Source organism: Ailuropoda melanoleuca, chromosome 11 (genome assembly GCF_002007445.2).
Source record: "Ailuropoda melanoleuca isolate Jingjing chromosome 11, ASM200744v2, whole genome shotgun sequence".
Classification (NCBI taxonomy): Eukaryota; Metazoa; Chordata; class Mammalia; order Carnivora; family Ursidae; genus Ailuropoda; species Ailuropoda melanoleuca.
In genome coordinates this window covers 54,850,659-54,868,330 of record NC_048228.1, presented here as the reverse complement: position 1 = coordinate 54,868,330, position 17,672 = coordinate 54,850,659, and the positions used below count along the sequence as shown (strand labels likewise).

The window sequence follows — 17,672 nt, the reverse complement described above, 5'->3', positions numbered from 1 at the left end:
TTGTAATATTAAAAGAAGCATGTTTTTGGGTGGCATTGCTTTGGCTCAGTGTCAAGGCCCTGGCTGGCTGGCTGCTCTGTTGGGATGGGATCCACCTTTCCACTCTGCTGAACAGCTCCATATCGATGTAGGAGCGCCAAGCCACTTGGCTTTTCTTGGCCATCATTTTGGTTAGTTATGTTCCACATTATCCCTGCAAAGCACTCAAAAGCAAACGGGGTTCAGCAAGGTCATGACTTCTCCAAGGTTATTTCCTGAGTCATTGCAGAGGCAGGAAAAAAGTCTGAGCTTCAGAATGCAAAGCAAGGATACTTCTCACAAGGAAAACAATTTTAAGCAGGTGGGAGGGAGAAATAATTTAGGATAGGTATCTAGATACAGAGATAAGTTGGTGTGTCAATAAATTTTCTGATATCCTTTATGGTAAAACCTTTAATTTGAGGTCATTTTCTTGGGTAACTTCAAAATTTGCCCTGTTTTATTTTTCCTTTCTATTTCTGTTATCATAACCTTAAATCCAGTCCTTTTATTTCATATCTAGACTATTCTGTTTAGCCATGAGTTAATAATCAGGTTCCCCTGCTTCCTTTCAAAAGCAGTAATTTTTTTAAGTGTTGTTCTTATATGTCAGCCTTATATTTCTAAACCTTTACCCCTTGGCCCTCTAAACATTTGCCCCTTGAAGAAAGTCCATTTGCCTTAGCCTGGGAATTAAATCTCTTTGTGATATGTTCTCAACCCAAATTTAGAATGAGACTCTCCACATACTATCCAATGCTCAGATCAAATGGATTATTGGTTCCTCCTCAAATCTGGCAGCATCTCCTGCCAGTTATTCCAACTGTCCTCTCCACTCCTTGATGATTACCACTTACCAAAATCCTTCCCATCTTTTAAGAGCCTCCAGATATAAATTCATCAGTGTAACCTTCCGTCCTACATGTTATTTTCTTGTTCTTATTTTTGCTCTTACTATATGTGCATTACTGTATAGTACTGGTCACGTGATATATTGCATGGAGGTTAAGTTGTATAATGACCTTACCTCCTTTTCTGGGCCAAACGTTTCCAAGCCAAGGATATGTTCTAGTCCTCTCTCCAGCTCTGTTTTGTGGCCGATCACAATGATTTCCATTTGGTAGGCTCAATAAGTACATTGAAGAATTTGGTTATTTTGGGCCACATCGTTCTTGGTGTTGTTTCACTGTGTGAGACGGGTGATAGCTGAAAAACTTGCCAACCCATCTCCAGTTCTCATGGTGAGTGCTCCTATTATTCAAAGCCCTGTTTAGATGTCATCACAGCAGGAAGTTTTTGTGGGTTCACTCTAGACATTGTTAAACATTTTATCCTCTGTACTTTGGGTGTCTTTTTCAAACCTCTTTGAATCTCTGTTTAGAGTGCATTGTAATTTGTGTACAAATCTGAGTCCCCTCATCTGATTGTGAGCTCCTTGTGGAGAGGAACTGTCATGGTTCTTGGTGTCCCCGTAAACCAGCTTATTGTCTGGATCACGGGGGGCTCCTAGAATGAATGTTTATTCTGTGTCTGTGCATGTGTGTGTACTTCTCTCGACCCTTTGTTATCATCTATTTGCCAGATGTAAACTTTAGACTGTTAGACTAGTCTTTTTCTCCCATAGATTTTTATTTCTGTGGATTTATTCTATTTGACTTTTGTTCTGTAGTCGCAAAGCATATACAATATCAAAAGGAAGCATAATTTCACTTCCTGTCCTGTTATTTAAAACAATCTCTCATTTCAGAAAGTAGAACATCCTTTGCATTTATATTCACGGAGACAAGACTTTTTTTTAAACTTTAAAGGACATACATAACCTTTTGGGCATTTTTTTGAGTCCTTGCTAGGATGGAACACTTGTGTTAGATGTTGAAGATCAGAATTGTTCTAAGTTATGGTCTTTGTCCTGAAGGAGGTTAGTGGATTTTCCCTGTTCACCACTTAACTCCAACCACCAAGGTTGGGATTGACTTGGCTTTCTCTGTGCCTTGTATATTGCACATACAATAAATTATTTGCTTCCACATCTGGCTTCAACTAATAATCTATAGACGCCTTAGGGGCACATGTTCTGTCTTACTTATTATTTTATTTAACACAAGGCCTAACATAGTATAGGGTATTCAGTGGGTGTTTATTAAATAACAGTTTTCCAAGCAAAGATATGGGCAAATGCAAAGGCCCCAGGGTGGGAAAATATGTTGGTATGTTGAAGAACAGATAACAGATCAGCGTGACTGGAACATAGGGAAACTAGTGATGCATGATGAGGTCAAAGGGAGTAGGGCCAGATCATGTAGAACAAAATTTCTCAACTGCAGTTCTTCATTGGTTCTGGCTGTCCTGTGTATTCTAGGCTATTTAGCAGCATCTCTGGTCTCTACCCCCTCGATTCCAGTTGCACCCTTTCCCCTAAGTTGTGACAAACAAAAATGTTTCTAGACATTGACAAATGTTCCCTGGGGGGCAAAATAGTTCCAGGAGGAAACACTGATATCGAACCTTTTAGAAGGTTTTATTGTGTTTTATTTTAGGTGGAAAGAAGAAGCCGTTGGAGGGTTTTGAACAGGGAAGTGCCATATAATAATTGAGATCTTAAAAATATTACTCTGTAAGGAGGATGGGCTGTAAGGGACTGGACTGAAGCAGGGACTTCTTTGGTGAGGGCGGCACTGAGGGCCAAGGGTTGCTAAGTGATGTCAAGGAAGCAGGAGAATTTGAGCTGGACCTTGGAGAGAGAATGGATTTAAACAAATGTCAGGCGTTAGAAACAGGGTACCACTTTGAAGAATAGTGCAGAATGTGCAAGGCCCGTTTAAGGAATGATGAAGCTTCAGGAATCTTTGAGGGCCCCTATCATAGTATCAGATGGGGAACATCTCAGCATGGTAAGCCAGGTGCTTGTGATGACCAGTTCTGTCCTGTTTGACTTGCTCATCTCCTGCTGACCTTCCCTGCTCCCTCAACATTCCATCCTGGGTGGATAGCACCAGCACTGCATTTAAACACTTTCTCTAGCAGCATTAAGGATGGATGGGAGAGGTGCCAGAGTGGGGGTGGTGGAGGGGAGTGGTTAGGAGGCCCCTGAATAATCCAAGTAGGAGATTATGAAAATCTGCAAAAGGCAGTGGCAGTGGGGAGGAGGAGTAAGGAACAATTCACATAATATTTTTGTATTTCTTACAGTACTATTTCCATTAAAAGTTCCAATATTTGAATACTGTTTTTATTCCATTCAAATCTAGTTATTCAGATACATTTAGCTAAAAGACACATCTTAGAGTTTGCTTGTTTTCATATGTATAAGTTCTGTTTTGTTTTTTTGCAGGAATAGCTTCTCTAACATAACCATTTGGCTTCTGGGTCTTTATGGCAATAGTTGGGGCACTATGAATTTTTTAGCATAGCTTTTATCATTCCGGTCAACAAATGTCTCCAGTGTTTACTGTATGTAGGACGCTATACTAGATAGACAGGTAAGCCTCAAGCATTGAAATTTGGCAAAGTAAATTTATTGCCTTTCCCTCTTTGGACTCCGTCTTCTTTTTTTTTTTAATTAATTAATTAATTAATTTGACAGGGATAGAGACAGCCAGCGAGAGAAGGAACGCAAGCAGGGGGAGTGGGAGAGGAAGAAGCAGGCTCATAGCGGAGGAGCCTGACATGGGGCTCGATCCCACAACGCGGGGATCACGCCCTGAGCTGAAGGCAGACGCTTAACCGCCGTGCCACCCAGGCGCCCCTTCTTTTTTTTTTTTTAATAATAATTTTTTATTATGTTATGTTAGTCACCATACAGTATATCCTTAGTTTTTGATTTAATGTTCCATGATTCATTATTTGAGTGTAACACCCAAGGCACCATGCAGTATGTGTCCTCCTTAATACCCATCACCGGCCTATCCCAATCCTCTACCCTCCTCCCCTCTGAAGCCCTCCGTTTGTTTCCCAGAGTCTGTAGTCTCTCATGGTTCATTCCCCCTTCTGTTTACCCCCCCCTTCCTTCTTCCCTTCCTTCTCCTACCGATCTTCCTATTTCTTATGTTCCATAAATGAGTGAAACCGTATGATAATTGTCTTTCTCTGCTTGACTTATTTCACTTAGCATAATCTCCTCCAGTCCCATCCATGTTGCTGCAAATGTTGTGTAATCATTCTTTCTGATGGCTGTGGACTCAGTCTTCTTAAAATCTCTCCCGTCTGTCCATTGTCCTTCTCCCATCCTATTACTTTAGTTTGAACTGTGTCATCTCTGGCCTGAACTATGACAATGCTGTCATGTCCGTCCTTTCTGCCTCCAGTCTTGCTCACTTGTGCTATGTCCTCTACAAACCAAAAGAGCCATCCTTCTAAATAGAAATCTGATCATATCACTTGCCTGCTGAAGTCTTTAATGGTTTCCCTTTGCTCTTATGATAAAAATTCCAAAGTCTTTAGCAAAACATTAAAGTTCTTCTGTAGCCTTATTTCCTACCTCTCCCATCTCTTCCTATGCACCAACTCTATTTCATTTTCTCAAAACGGCGGCTTATTTGCCTGTTTTTTTCACCTGCTTCCCCTTACCTTGCCCTCCAGCTGGTTATGGCTCACGTTTTAGGACTCAGCTTAAATACCACCTCCTATGAATACCATCTTTGACTTTGGGTTTAATACCCCTTCTGCATGGTACCCCAAGCTCACTCCAAGTATAGAACACTCTGATATTGCAAATGCCTCTTGATTTGTCCAGCTCTAGCACTACATTTTAAGCCACTTGAGGGCGAAGATTGTATATGATCTGTAATTTTTCTTCTAGGATCTAGCAGAGTGCCATTGAACAAATGAATTAACATTCATTCATTTACCCAACGTTTATCTAGTGTGTTCACTGTATGATGGGCACTGTGCCAGGTTCTGCAGTTTCAATGGTGGTGAACAAAAACACACATGGTCCCTGTCCTCATAGAGCTTCTGGTCCATGAGGGTGAGAGGTATCATTCAAATGATCATGCAAAATGTAACATTGCAAATGTGGCTAGTGCTATGAAGGAGAGGTGAAGATGCTTTAAAAATCTGTAAGAGAGGGTTTGGCCTACTTCAGGAACTATAAGGAGTTCCCTGAGTTAATGGCACTTATACAGAGATTCAAGCATTAATAGGAATTAGCTAGATGAGACTGGGTGGGAAGAGTATTCCATTTGAGCACAGGAATCACTAGGTATGTGTAGGCTTTACAAGAGGAATTAACCTGACAAGAATGAATACCTACCTGATAGAACCCAGTGTGGCAACAGTGAGAGAGGGAGAGTTGAAGATGGAGAGGGAACCACACAGAGACAGACCTGGCAGGGCCTTCAGTTCATGTTGATAATTTCCCCTTCCTCTTAAGAGGGGCAAGAAGTCTCAACATGGTTGAGAGAAAGGAAGACTTTTTGAAGAGAATGATGTCAGGGCACACAGTAATTATGTATCTATAATTATTTTCTCCAGCGCTTTTATTTATTTTGGTGGTTTTGCATAGTTTCCTTTGTATTCTACTTTCTAAAATCCTCATTTCACCCTCTTTGGTATTATGTGGCCCCCTTTTGTTAGTCTCCAGGATATCTTGTTCAAACTTGTTTTTATTGAAATAGAGCAAGAAAGCATGCATTTGGCTCATGGTAGCCTACATGACATTTTCTACAACTTTTCTTTTGACCCGTTAACTAAGCAATGTGTACATCCTTAGGTTATTACAGTTTCCTTGATGCTGAGATTTGGGGATCCTGTCCGTTAATTACCATGTTGGTTCCTCTAATATGGTCTTGAGTGATTTAGTCTAAATAGGGCTTTAAACTATGTGATATTTCCAGCTGTTGTTCACCTTCCTTCCCCTCCCCCACCAGTTGATTCACATTTCTACCAATTAACAATCAAGTTTTAATTTTTTGTATGGCTGATTAAGAGTTTATAGTTACCATTCAGAAGAATGTATATATGCTATTTGTGATTTATTTTTTGGTAAATATTGAGAATTGACTATGCTCCATGAACTCTACTTAGGTATTCAGGATAGACAGAAAAAGAGAATAATCAAGGTCTTCCTGTTTCTTATGGTCTAATGCCAAAGACAGATAAATACACACATAACTTCAAAACAGTGTGATGAGTGCTGTGGTAAAAAAAAAAAGCATAAAGTGACAGGGAAACATAGAAGAGGAAATCTACTTACCCACCTGGGCTGAGGCAGGAAACTACCAGAAAAGATGAAGGCTGATTTAAGTCTTAAGGATGAGTTGGACTGATTCAGGGTAAGAAGAAGGGAGAGTAGAGGTTATTCCAGGGGAAGTGTGCTATATGGGCAAAGACACAAAGGCATTAGTATGTAAGACGTATCAAAGGAATTGCACATGACTGAAAGTGACCATGGTATAGGATCCAGGCAGGGGAGAGGTGAAAGATGAGGCTGCAGATGTGAACAGAGGCCAGAGCATGAATGGCCTATAGTGAGGTCATAAGACACATCCATAGGCAGGAGTGAACAAATCCCGTGGATTCCAACTTAGAGTATAGTCAGAACCCAAACACTTGTTGCCATCTTGACTGCTACCACTCTGGCTCTAACCGTCACAATTTCTTGCATGGATTATGGTAGCAACCTCCTAACTGTTCTTACTGTCCTTGACTTTCTTCAGCTGTTCCCAACACAGAGCCATAGTGTTTAGAACATAAGCAGTTCATGCCACTCCTCCATTTAAAAACCTCCGGCGGCTTCCTGTCATACTCAGTGTACAAGCCCAAATTTTCTTAGTTCTACTTAGTACTTAGTACTATTAAAGATACTGTGTAGTTTACAGTTTACTTACTTGTGTTGTTTGTTGTTGTCTCGGTAGAAGGGAGCACCTCGAATATGGGAGTTTTTGTCTGTTTTCTTCACAGATATGCCATTAACAGCCAGAACTGTACCTGTTAATCAGTTGGTAGTAGTATTTGTTCAAGGAATGGAATGACTGAGACGCAGATATATCATGATACTTACCTCATTAGTTATTGTTGAACAAGTTTATTTCAGCTCATCCCCACCCTTTGCTTTCCTTTCGCCTACCTTATCCCACTCCTAATTCAAACCCTATGGTTTCAAACCATTTGTACTGAAATGAACTGCTTTTATGAATATATATTAACCTTTGTCTCCCAAGGAGACTTTTGTTCATAGTCAAACCTGGACTAAGTCAATGCGTGCTCTTCTTTCGTCTGTCAGCTGCCCTTGCCTGAGATGAGTTCTCTGAGAACGTGATTAGACCCATGTTTGCAAGCCAGGGGTGAAATCTTGGCATTTCAGTGAGAGGAGAGCAGTGTTCTAACTAACTGTAATAAGACCTGAATGATAACAGTCACCAGGTTTTAGTGTAAATTACATTCTCATTTTTTAAAGCCAGCATCACCATTCCCTCAGATTGGTCATAATCTGGCTCTTGGTGCTGCTGCTTCCATGCTGTGAAAATCGACTGCTCTATTTTCTCAGGCTCCATAGGGGTATTAAGCATTTGATTTCTTCATAAATAGAGCAGAGAAATATAACCACAGAATAACACTGTGGACACATTTAACAATATTTATTTAGTGAGTAAAAGACCGAGACCTTTTGTTACATAGTCTGCTCTTCCAGTCAGTAAATGTTATTGTGACCAGTGGACAGTGTTTGAAATCAGCTTATTCTGATTAAGGGTGTATTAATTACCTTAATGATCATGTTTAATAGGCTATTAAACAATTATTTTCATACACTATGAAAGGTGAGAAATCGTCTTCGGCATACCTTCTCAAGGTTGCTTTCAGATCTCCGCTCTACATATGCTCAGTACTCTCTAGGTGAACAGCTTATTGCTAAGCAGTCAAACGGAGAAGGATTGGTGCCTGCTTTTAAGGTGTTTATTGTGCTTACGTTAACAACAACCAGCACCACCACTGCTACCATCACCATTTTTTTGAGCTGCTACTACGCAACAACCACTACGTTTTAAGTTCCTATAAGACGCTTTACCTCTGTCATTTCACCGAATGGTCACAATAACTACTCAAGGTAGATCTCTGTCTCCATTCTCCTGATTACAAAATTGGATAGAGAGGATAACTAACAATAAGCAAATGATAAGTAAACTGTGAACTTCAGTCGAGGCAGAGGGGATGTCACGTGGCAGCTCTGTGTTTAATTGCTAGGTGGGATAATATGAGGAAGATAAAGTCCTCTTCCTTGAAAAACTTACCTTGAAGTAGATATTTTTAGCAAGCCAAGTGAGTTGGGGATTTGGGGTCATCTTAATTCCCATCTGGAAATAGGACAAGATAGAAAGGTGAGTATTTTTTTTTCCATATGATTTTGTTACCTCTTTCTACAGAAAGGAGCTGGATATCACCTGGATCTCTTTTGGGTGGCCATCCTCATGGTGGTGTGCTCTTTCATGGCTCTTCCGTGGTATGTGGCTGCGACCGTCATCTCCATTGCTCACATCGACAGTTTGAAGATGGAGACAGAGACTTCTGCCCCTGGAGAACAACCAAAGTTTCTAGGAGTGAGGTATGTTTAAGTCAGAGGAAAATGGCTCTACAAAATACACCATGCTGCATCTATGTGTCATTCATAGGAAATGGGCAGAATGGGAAGAGAAAAGGCTGGTGATGATTAATTTATTCCTTACTTGCTGTTCCAGAAAGGACTAAGTTTTCATTAGAAAGAGAGTCTTCAGGAGTGCCTGGGTGGCTCAGTCGTTAAGCATCTGCCTTTGGCTCAGGGAGTGATCCCAGCATTCTTATCGAACCCTGCATCCTCTCTCTCTGTCAAATAAATAAATAAAATCTTAAAAAAAAAAGTCCAATAATTTTTCGAGTTCACTTCTTATGTTACATAAATTTCCTTTGATTAATGAAGGCTAAATGATGCAACATAAAAGCACAAATAGGTCATTCGTCTTCTTCACCATGTAGCTCACTTCAGTGCTGTGGTACTTACTCTATCACAAGCATGTGTAAAGGCAAAACCCTTTAACCCTTCAGCTCTGTTGAGACTCCCCAAAACTCTTGGGTCTGCTTATGATTTTTAAGATTCTATGAAGGGAAGGAATTCTTATTTTCCTGTTCATTTTCTGTCCCCATAAACACTGAGAAACCTTGACCTCCAGCTGTTAAATTTCGGTAGCCAGGAAGGGCTTGCATAAGACCTTTATACTGTGTTGAATACTTTTTGCAGCAAGCCCTGCTCCTAAGTGCTTGGGTGAATAGCTTGCAGGACAGAGCCATTGTTTCCCACGCCACAACAGTGGGTGATTCTTTCTTGGGGGCTGGGGGAGGGGATGTTGGATGGGAATCCTATTTGTTAAAAAGTACTCTTGTTTAGATTTGGAAATTAACTGATGGGATTTATTGCACTTATGAAATTTCCCTGAGCTGTTTGTTAATTAGAATGCAGGACAATGTAATATCTGTCTCCTGTGAAGGAAGGTGTAATTACACAACAGTACAAGTCATTTAAAAAATAAGGGCTTCGAAGAGGCCAGGAATTGATGGACCAAGAGCAAGTGACTTTTTTTTTTTTTTAATTGTAAAAGGAGCAAAGGATTTAGCAGAATCACTTTTCTCTTGGCGAATTCAAATTGCTTTATACAATAGTTTTAAAAGAATTTTATGGTTATGTTGAGCTTACTTGCTGTCCTCGAGGTATTAATTTATATAAGATATCAAGACCTTTGCTGTTTTAGTCAAACATTAATTTGGTCAATGTATAGTCTTTTTTGAAGGTGAAAAGACAAGGGCATATTTATGAAAACAAGAAGTAAAATTGATAATCATTTGATTTGGTTTCAGGGAACAAAGAGTCACTGGAACCCTCGTGTTTATTCTGACTGGTCTGTCAGTCTTTATGGCTCCCATCTTGAAGGTAAATATGTGAAATACTTGCCTCTTCCTCCTTCTCAGTACACCTACAGATAATTGGATATGTGAAGAGTAGAATTCCTTATCTGCAAGATTCTCATCAGCTCTGGAACACACTGAAGCAGGGGTCAGGTAGAACAAGGACTTTAAAAACTTTTATTTTGATGTCCTTCTCACTCCTTCAGTCCTTCTATTACTAATTATTGTTGTAGTTATTTGGTTTAGCCATATTAAATTACCAGTATTCAAGCTTTTTGACCTATACAAATGGCAGTTCCATACAGTGTAGTCTAACTGATCTCCTCTCCTTCCTGCATTTCTTACTCTCCTTGTATCCTTTCTTCCCACTACTTTCCAATTACTTGTCCCTCAATCCTGCTTCCACTCCCCCCATACACATGCACACACTAGACTCCTGGATAACGCGAATGATCACTTTGTAACTTTTCTTCTATTCTTAATTATTGCTGACTGTGTTTCTCTTTTCTTTGAATCAGAAGGCCTAATGTCCACAGAAGAATAGAGTAAAATTACCGATTTATGACTGGAAAACTTTAGAAATGAACTGAAGACAAAAAAATGACATGCTAGATTATTTAGAAAATTAGGAGTCAAATATATAGGTTTGATCGATGGGGTGACAATCTGCCAAAATAGATGAATGGGAACCGTATGGGAAAACCTATTTCGAAGATGAGATAGGGTTAAAAGAACAGGTTTGGCTGTCATGAAGCTTCCATTTCTTTTTTTGTGACACAAGCATTTTATTCTGTTCTTCTATTATATGAACAATACTGGCCAATTATTGATAATTTGTATCTGATGCTTTGCACCACAGTACAAAGCATGAAAATTACCTATAGACCTAGAAGCTATAAACAGCCATAAACAGCCACTGTTAATATCCTTTCAAATTTGTCTCTGAAAATGTCTGTTTATTTTTAAACGACTTTCATTTTTCAGATTTTTCAGATACTTATTTAACTATGCAAGTGATGGAGCAGTACATTCTTATAAAGAATTCAAACAGTAAGGAAGTATAGAGAGGGAAAGGCAAAAGACCTCTGTTTCTCTCAAGTTGGCACATTTATAAGTCGGTTGCCATTCAGATGAATTTGAGGAAAGTGGAACTATAATTTCTTAGCCTATAGCTAAGACTGGTTTTGCCCTCAGGGTATTTAGATTAACACATACGTTATGCACAGAATGCTTGGTAAACAGTTGAAAGACTGAAATATTCATCTCTTGTTCCTGGTTTCCACAATGTCAGTTAACTGGCTTAATGAATTTCTGCCTGGAATCATGAAGGAATATATATTTCACGTAACACATGGGAAAGTAAAATTTAGAATAACCTCAAAAGTTGTTTCTGGTCACATACAAAGAACCTCAAGAGAGTACAGGTCCTAACGTTTTGCAGGGACAGAGGGAAATCTATGATCCCTTTTGCCAGTGCAAAGCAATTTGTGGGGTAGGTTTGAAGTTGTGAGTTTCACAGCATCAAATCCACTACCAAAAGTCTTTATGTTCCTTTGTTGCCCCATAGACACCAGCACATCAACTGGTGAGAAAGTCTAATGACAGCTTTCTACCACATAGACCAAAGAACCTCATCTGCACACATCCATTTTTAGAAAGGTCATTGCAGGCAATTATGACCTCATGTTGTGGGAGGATCTATAGGAATAAATTTGCCCCTGGGTTCCCTAAGGGTGGGCTCACATGACACAACTGCAGAGTTTTGTTTTTTTTGTTTTTTTTTTTTTATGGGGTCTCTCAGGGCTTAGCAACTAGGACGGGATAAATAGAAACCTTTCCATCAGTTCAAATGAGCCTATTAGCCCATCAGTCCCCACCCATTTTTTTCTTTTATTTTTATATTATGCCTTTTCATTAATACAGTATAAAATCCTAACTCAAAAAATTCAGATGTGTTTAAAAGCTCTTTTTTTTTTTTTTTTTTTTTGGTTACAGCAAATTGGCTTTAATCTCAGAGAATCTGTCAGCTGAGTAATCACGTATGATCCCAAAGGGACACAGAGAACAGATACTGTATAAATTGCTATTTTTAGGAAAAGATGCAAGACTCACATTTTCAACAACGCCTCTTCCTAACTATTTTTTAACCCTGCACCCAAATGTGGCTGCAGAGGAATTAAAGCTGAAAGCCCTTTTGTTCTTTATTTTACAATGATTCTTTTTGCCCTGACATGCAAAGCACCTTAGTATCTGCAGGAACAGATTAGAATACAGAGAAAAGAGAGAGATGTAAGGGATCAGTGAGTTTGAGCTTGTTTTTCCTTTTGACCTTCCTTAAGCTCGCCCTTGTTCAGCTGCTAATGTTCATAATTATGGCCATTTCCAGCTGGCAACTTTGAGTTAATGCAAAGAGTCTTTGTAAGAATCCATGAAAAAGGTAGTCCAGCAAATATTTTTATTGGGCAAGGCTTATGCCCAAAATGTGGGAAATGAAATTGTTTTGTTACTATGGCTTCCAACATATTGTGGGAAACCTAGATTTTAAAACAACAAGAATAAAGTAAGTCCAGCGTTGACAATTGTGATTCCAGACTTCGGTGAGTAGAACTGTTTATTACTTCAGGAATCATATCAGCTCATTTCAGATCATGTGCCCTTCTTACCATTGAAATTGGGTAGCTTATAAGCATTCACCACAGAATTCTTGGTGGCTCATGTGAAAAGTCAATATAGGAAGAAGCAGATGTTGAGGGCACAGTTTAACTAAAACCTAAGTAATGACTAAGTAGGAGTCAGGATTAACAATTAACCTCAGAATTCACACAGAAAGAGGTATCAGGAGTTCCTTGGGAGGAGGGAACCTTTTTCCTCCACCATTTGACTATTTTAAAGGAACAGGTGACAACTTTAGAGAATGGTTTTACTTAAGAGTCTGCCTTTGAAAGGCAGATCAAATGAATGAGATCAAGAGAAATATGTGCCTTTCACTTTTTAAAACGACATGCCTCAACACCTTCCCTCCCCAACTCCCTGTATCCCACAGGTTCGGTGGCCTCAGAGGATGCGTGAGTAATTTTCTCCCTGCATTAAGCAGGGTGGGTAGTTGTTCCCTGGGCCTCCTTATGCAGGCTTACTTTGAACAGGAAGTTTGTGACCTCTGTTTTGATCTCTTTGCCGAAGTCTGTCTTTTTACATGGAAAAAATGTAAGGAATCATAGTGTATTAGCTTTAAGTTCATGAGGATACCCCGTGACCTGGGCCAGCTGTACTCACACATGTCTCAAATCCCACCACTGATTCAGTACAGAACTGTGGGGAAGCAGGAAGAGCTGGCTTCCCAGGCTGCTTAAACAGTTTAGATGTGTGTGTCTGGAGCTGAAACACTGCCTGTTAAGCTCGTGTTCAGTATGGGGAGACTAGGGCAGCCCACAGAGCAGCAAAAAGATGAAAGACCATCCCTAGAGCTTACTTTTTCAATTCTTTTGGCAAGCTTAAAGAAATAAAGATCAAGTAAAGTTCACTGCTACTTCTATTGCCTTTGCTTGAATTAGTTCTTCTTTAATGTAAGGTGTAGCCAAAATTTGTCTTTCAGATTTGTTTAGGGTTCTAAAATGAGACTAGCATCTAATTTGTATCTGGCAGGCATTTGTCGAGCTCCTACCATGTGCTGCACGCTCTGCTCGGTATCGGGGAAACGAAGAGAGAAGGTAGTGAGAAGGAGGATGATGGTGGTAATAGCGGCTCCCAATTATTGGGAGCTTGGCACTGGACCAAGAGCTCTGCACAGATTGTTTTTATTTCGTTCTCCAATAAAACCTATGAAAAACATATGGATAATTGCATCCATCTTACAGATAAAATATATATATATATATATAAATAACTTGCCAAGTCACAAAGTTCTTGAATGGTTGAGCCAAGATTTGAACTCAGGCAGTTCTAGCTCCAAAAGCCTGATCTCATAACCATCATGGTTTATTGCCTTTTGAAATAAAACAGTATTGCCCTCAAAGAACTCCTTTACTTTCATTTCCCATGAGATGATCTTCCCCAGCTTCTTTGATCCAAGTTCCAGTTCTCTTACATAGAGAGAAATGTGGCAGTTTCACAAACTCTTCATCGTAAGTCACTCCATGGTTTCATCAATGACGAGGGGCCGGATTGCAAGCCGGCAGCTTCCTTATGGTCCCAGATTTTTAAGGCATAAGGGCATTAGGCTTTTATTTTAATAACATGTTCCTGAAGACAGTTGTTACAGTTGAAAAGACAATGTTGTAGGGCTTATAGAAAAGCGAGGTTGCGAGTCTGACCTTTGCAGCCATCTTTCTGGCGTGTACCCCTGCCACCCCACCTGCCACCCCCAACCCAGAGGGACCTAAGGGAGCTGTGCTGGGTGGTTGCAGGTTTCTCGACTTGCCGGTGAAGGTCCTGATGCTAATAATGACATCAGTGCCACGTTTATCGTTTCTTGAGTATTATGGGCCAGTCCCTGAACTAGATCTTATACATTATGTAATCTTTATCATAACCGCTACATAGATGAGAATACTGAGGATACAGGTTGACAGTTCTCTCTGACTTCCACCACAGGTAGAGTCAGAATTGGAACCCAGGTCTAACTTCTGTGCTTCCATGCTCTTAATCAGTACCTCATTCTGAGTTTTATACACACATGCATACACACAATGACTATCATTCTGCCGGGAGGCCTCACTCCTGTACTGAATTCTGCACTGTGGACAACTACCATCTACCTTTCTTATTAAATTTACCCTTTCACATTTTTTTCTTATGGGAATATTCTAATACTATCAGAAAATCAAAGGGAGGGCTAAGTAAAAAAGAGTGGAACTACATTCACCAGAATTTGAAAAATTTGGTGATATAATCGGACTATGCTAAGTCTTCATTGACTTCAGTTTTATTTTTCTATCTGGTTGTAGGATCAAGCATTTAACTTTTTCATTTTTAGTGTTTATTAAAAGCATTATAATATTTATTTATAATTGTGCTTTTTGGTTTTCTGACTCTGTTTAATTATATAATTTTATTTGCATAATTTTATCATTTGGCAATTCTCGAAGTGCCTATGAACCTAGTATACCTTGTGTTTTTTGTGTTTTAATTTCTCCTGTCTTGTTTTATAAAAATGCCTACCTGCTGCTGCAATGTATAATATGCTAGTTTAACTTAAAAATGGGATCACATCTTTTTAAAACATTCTTCTTTTTCTTCCTTTGGGGAATTTCTTTTGTGATGAATGATTCTATTGTGATGAATTTTTAAGTATTGACCTTTGATATGACTCACGAACCAAATCCAATAAAAAAATGTCCTCTATCCCAGTAATTCTGTCACATTTCATTAAGATTTCCAAACTGAAAGATTTTTAGTGAGACACGCTGCACTATTTTAAAGAAAATGGTGCATTTCTTAAGATGTTTGTATCACAGTGAAGTTGACCCAGAATTTGAATCAATAGACTTCCTTATATGTGCTCTCTCCTTTTCACCAAAGAATATATATATTTTTAAATATCACCACCTATAAAGCTATTTTCCTACCTGTACCCCATTCTGAGTTAATGGTACCATCTGATTTTATTTTGTGGTAGATTTGGTGAAATCTGGCATAAATTCAGAGAGAACAGACCTCAGCACTATGGTAGAACTTTCCTTCACTCTGGTGCTAGAACTACGTTAGAGAAAATATTTAGCTAAACTTAGGGGAGGGGTGGAGATAGGGCTTAGTATCACCTTTGTGATTACTTTCTTTCAAGCCAGAAAAAAACACTTTACTCAGATTAAAAAGTAACTACTGCAGAATTTCTAACTACATGCCCAACTGTAAGAGAACTATACTCCTCTTTCCCCCCTCCACCTTTCTTTCCTTCCCAAGGAATTACAAATGAAATGAATATATGAAAGAAATCGTCATATATTAAAGAAAAAGGGAGTGCCCTTGCCTGCAAAAGATATTTCTAAAAATTTGAAAATGAGTGAAAGCTGCGAAATGGTTTCTTTGTTAATTATTTTTTGGTCAGTTTGTACAGGGGAATGGAAATATGTACATTCTAAAGGAAATAAAGAATAAAGGCACGTGTCCGAACTCAAGTGGCTTGAATGTGATGTGCTCACCTCTTTGTGGTGACTGTGGGGTATTACAGCACACATGGCTTCCCCAACACTCATACTGTTCCTCTCAGCAGTCAATGTCATTTATTTTTTTCTGAACTCAAGATCAAATTAGCTATGTTACAATAACTAGTTTTTTCTAGAAGGCGCATATGATGTTTTATGTAAATAAGTATATGTATTACATATAAATTTAACCATTCCAATAGCTAGCCAATAACAATTGGAGATAGTCATGACATATTTTGAATTTACTACTTTTCCAGTAGTGGCCAAAGGGTCTCAGATACAGACCATTTTAGGTCATTCCAAGGGGAGACTGAGAAAAATTGTGTTTCATTTAATACATGTCATAGTTCTTTAAAAATTACTCTGAAGTCATACTGTTTCCTGCCTACAAAGTCTCCTTTATGTAGATCTGGTAAGATTGAACTTAATTGATTGTGGTTTTTGAAAACTGAAATTACTTGAACTTCTTTTCAAAATGCAAGCTTGAGAACCTTTTGTTGTTCAAATAGAAGACTTCCCAGAAACAGAATCAACCTTGAGTTGCTTAGTTTCTACAGTACTAAGGACATTTCAAAGGTCTAGGAATAGATAAAACTTAAGGAACATGGCATTGGAACTTCCCAGTGTTAAAACACTTTGTATTACTGTAAAAGACTCTTGCTAATTAATGCATGAAAATGTATTAATTCACTTTTTTAAAGATGTGTATTACTACATGTGTGTAATTAATTGCTTCCGTATGCTCGATGCTCCTTTCAAGCAGTGTTCTCATTAGTTAGTCCTCTTAATATTCCTGAGAGGAAGAAAGGGGACAGCCGTTTGATGTTTGCTTAATTGAAAGAAGCATTTACACACCAAGCTGATAGATCATTTGGCAAAAATTAGTAAGGAAAAAATCAACAGACTTGGAAAGGAGCTTGGTCTCAGGAGTGAAGCAACTGTCTACCTCTTTCTACCTCACAGTTTATGCACACATCTGGTTTACATAATCATTCCTTTTAAGGGGAATGGGAAACAAATTTTTTTTTCCCATTAAAAAAATTATTTTTGAGGTCATGCATTGCTCATTGTTAAAAAAAAATGCCAATGGGTATCAAATGAAAGTTGAAAGTCTCCCTCCACTTACTTTTAGAGTTTAGAAGTTTATCAATGATGAGTAAAGCACACTAATTAGAGGTCACTATATTATGTCCTATCTTTTAGTTTCAGATTTGGCTTTTATTTAAACTATCCTTCTTCATTACTGTTTTTATTATTGTTTTTTTTTTAACCTTTCTCCATTTTTTTTCTTTATAGTTTATTCCCATGCCTGTGCTCTATGGTGTGTTCCTATATATGGGGGTAGCATCCCTTAATGGTGTGCAGGTAAGTTTTCCATAGCAATCTAGGTATAGCTGTGTTTTTTTTTTTCTAGTAGTAAGAGTAGTCCAGTAACAGATCTTTGACGAAAAGTGCTACATATTAACTGCTGAGTTTTAAAAATGTATGTATTTACAGAAAACAAACTGGTGGTTGCCAGAGGGGAGGTAGGTGGGGGGATGGGTGAAATCCAGAAAGGGGATTAAGAGTGTACTCACCATGATGAGCGCTGAATAGTGTATAGAACTGTTGAATCATTATACTGTACACTGAAAAGAATAT

The 17,672-nt window shown here is 38.8% G+C and overlaps 1 protein-coding gene across 3 annotated transcripts in view; it reads left to right on the top strand.

The window, feature by feature from the left end:
* The window catches only part of SLC4A4 (solute carrier family 4 member 4), a 299,158-nt gene that overhangs the window by 265,556 nt on the left and 15,930 nt on the right, over positions 1-17,672 (top strand). For all 3 annotated transcript variants that reach the window (XM_019799962.2, XM_019799963.2, XM_019799961.2), the window contains exons 19-21: positions 8,379-8,557; positions 9,841-9,913; positions 17,328-17,396. In XM_019799962.2, coding sequence (XP_019655521.1) covers positions 8,379-8,557; positions 9,841-9,913; positions 17,328-17,396 — 321 coding nt within the window. The remainder of the gene's footprint in view (positions 1-8,378; positions 8,558-9,840; positions 9,914-17,327; positions 17,397-17,672) is intronic.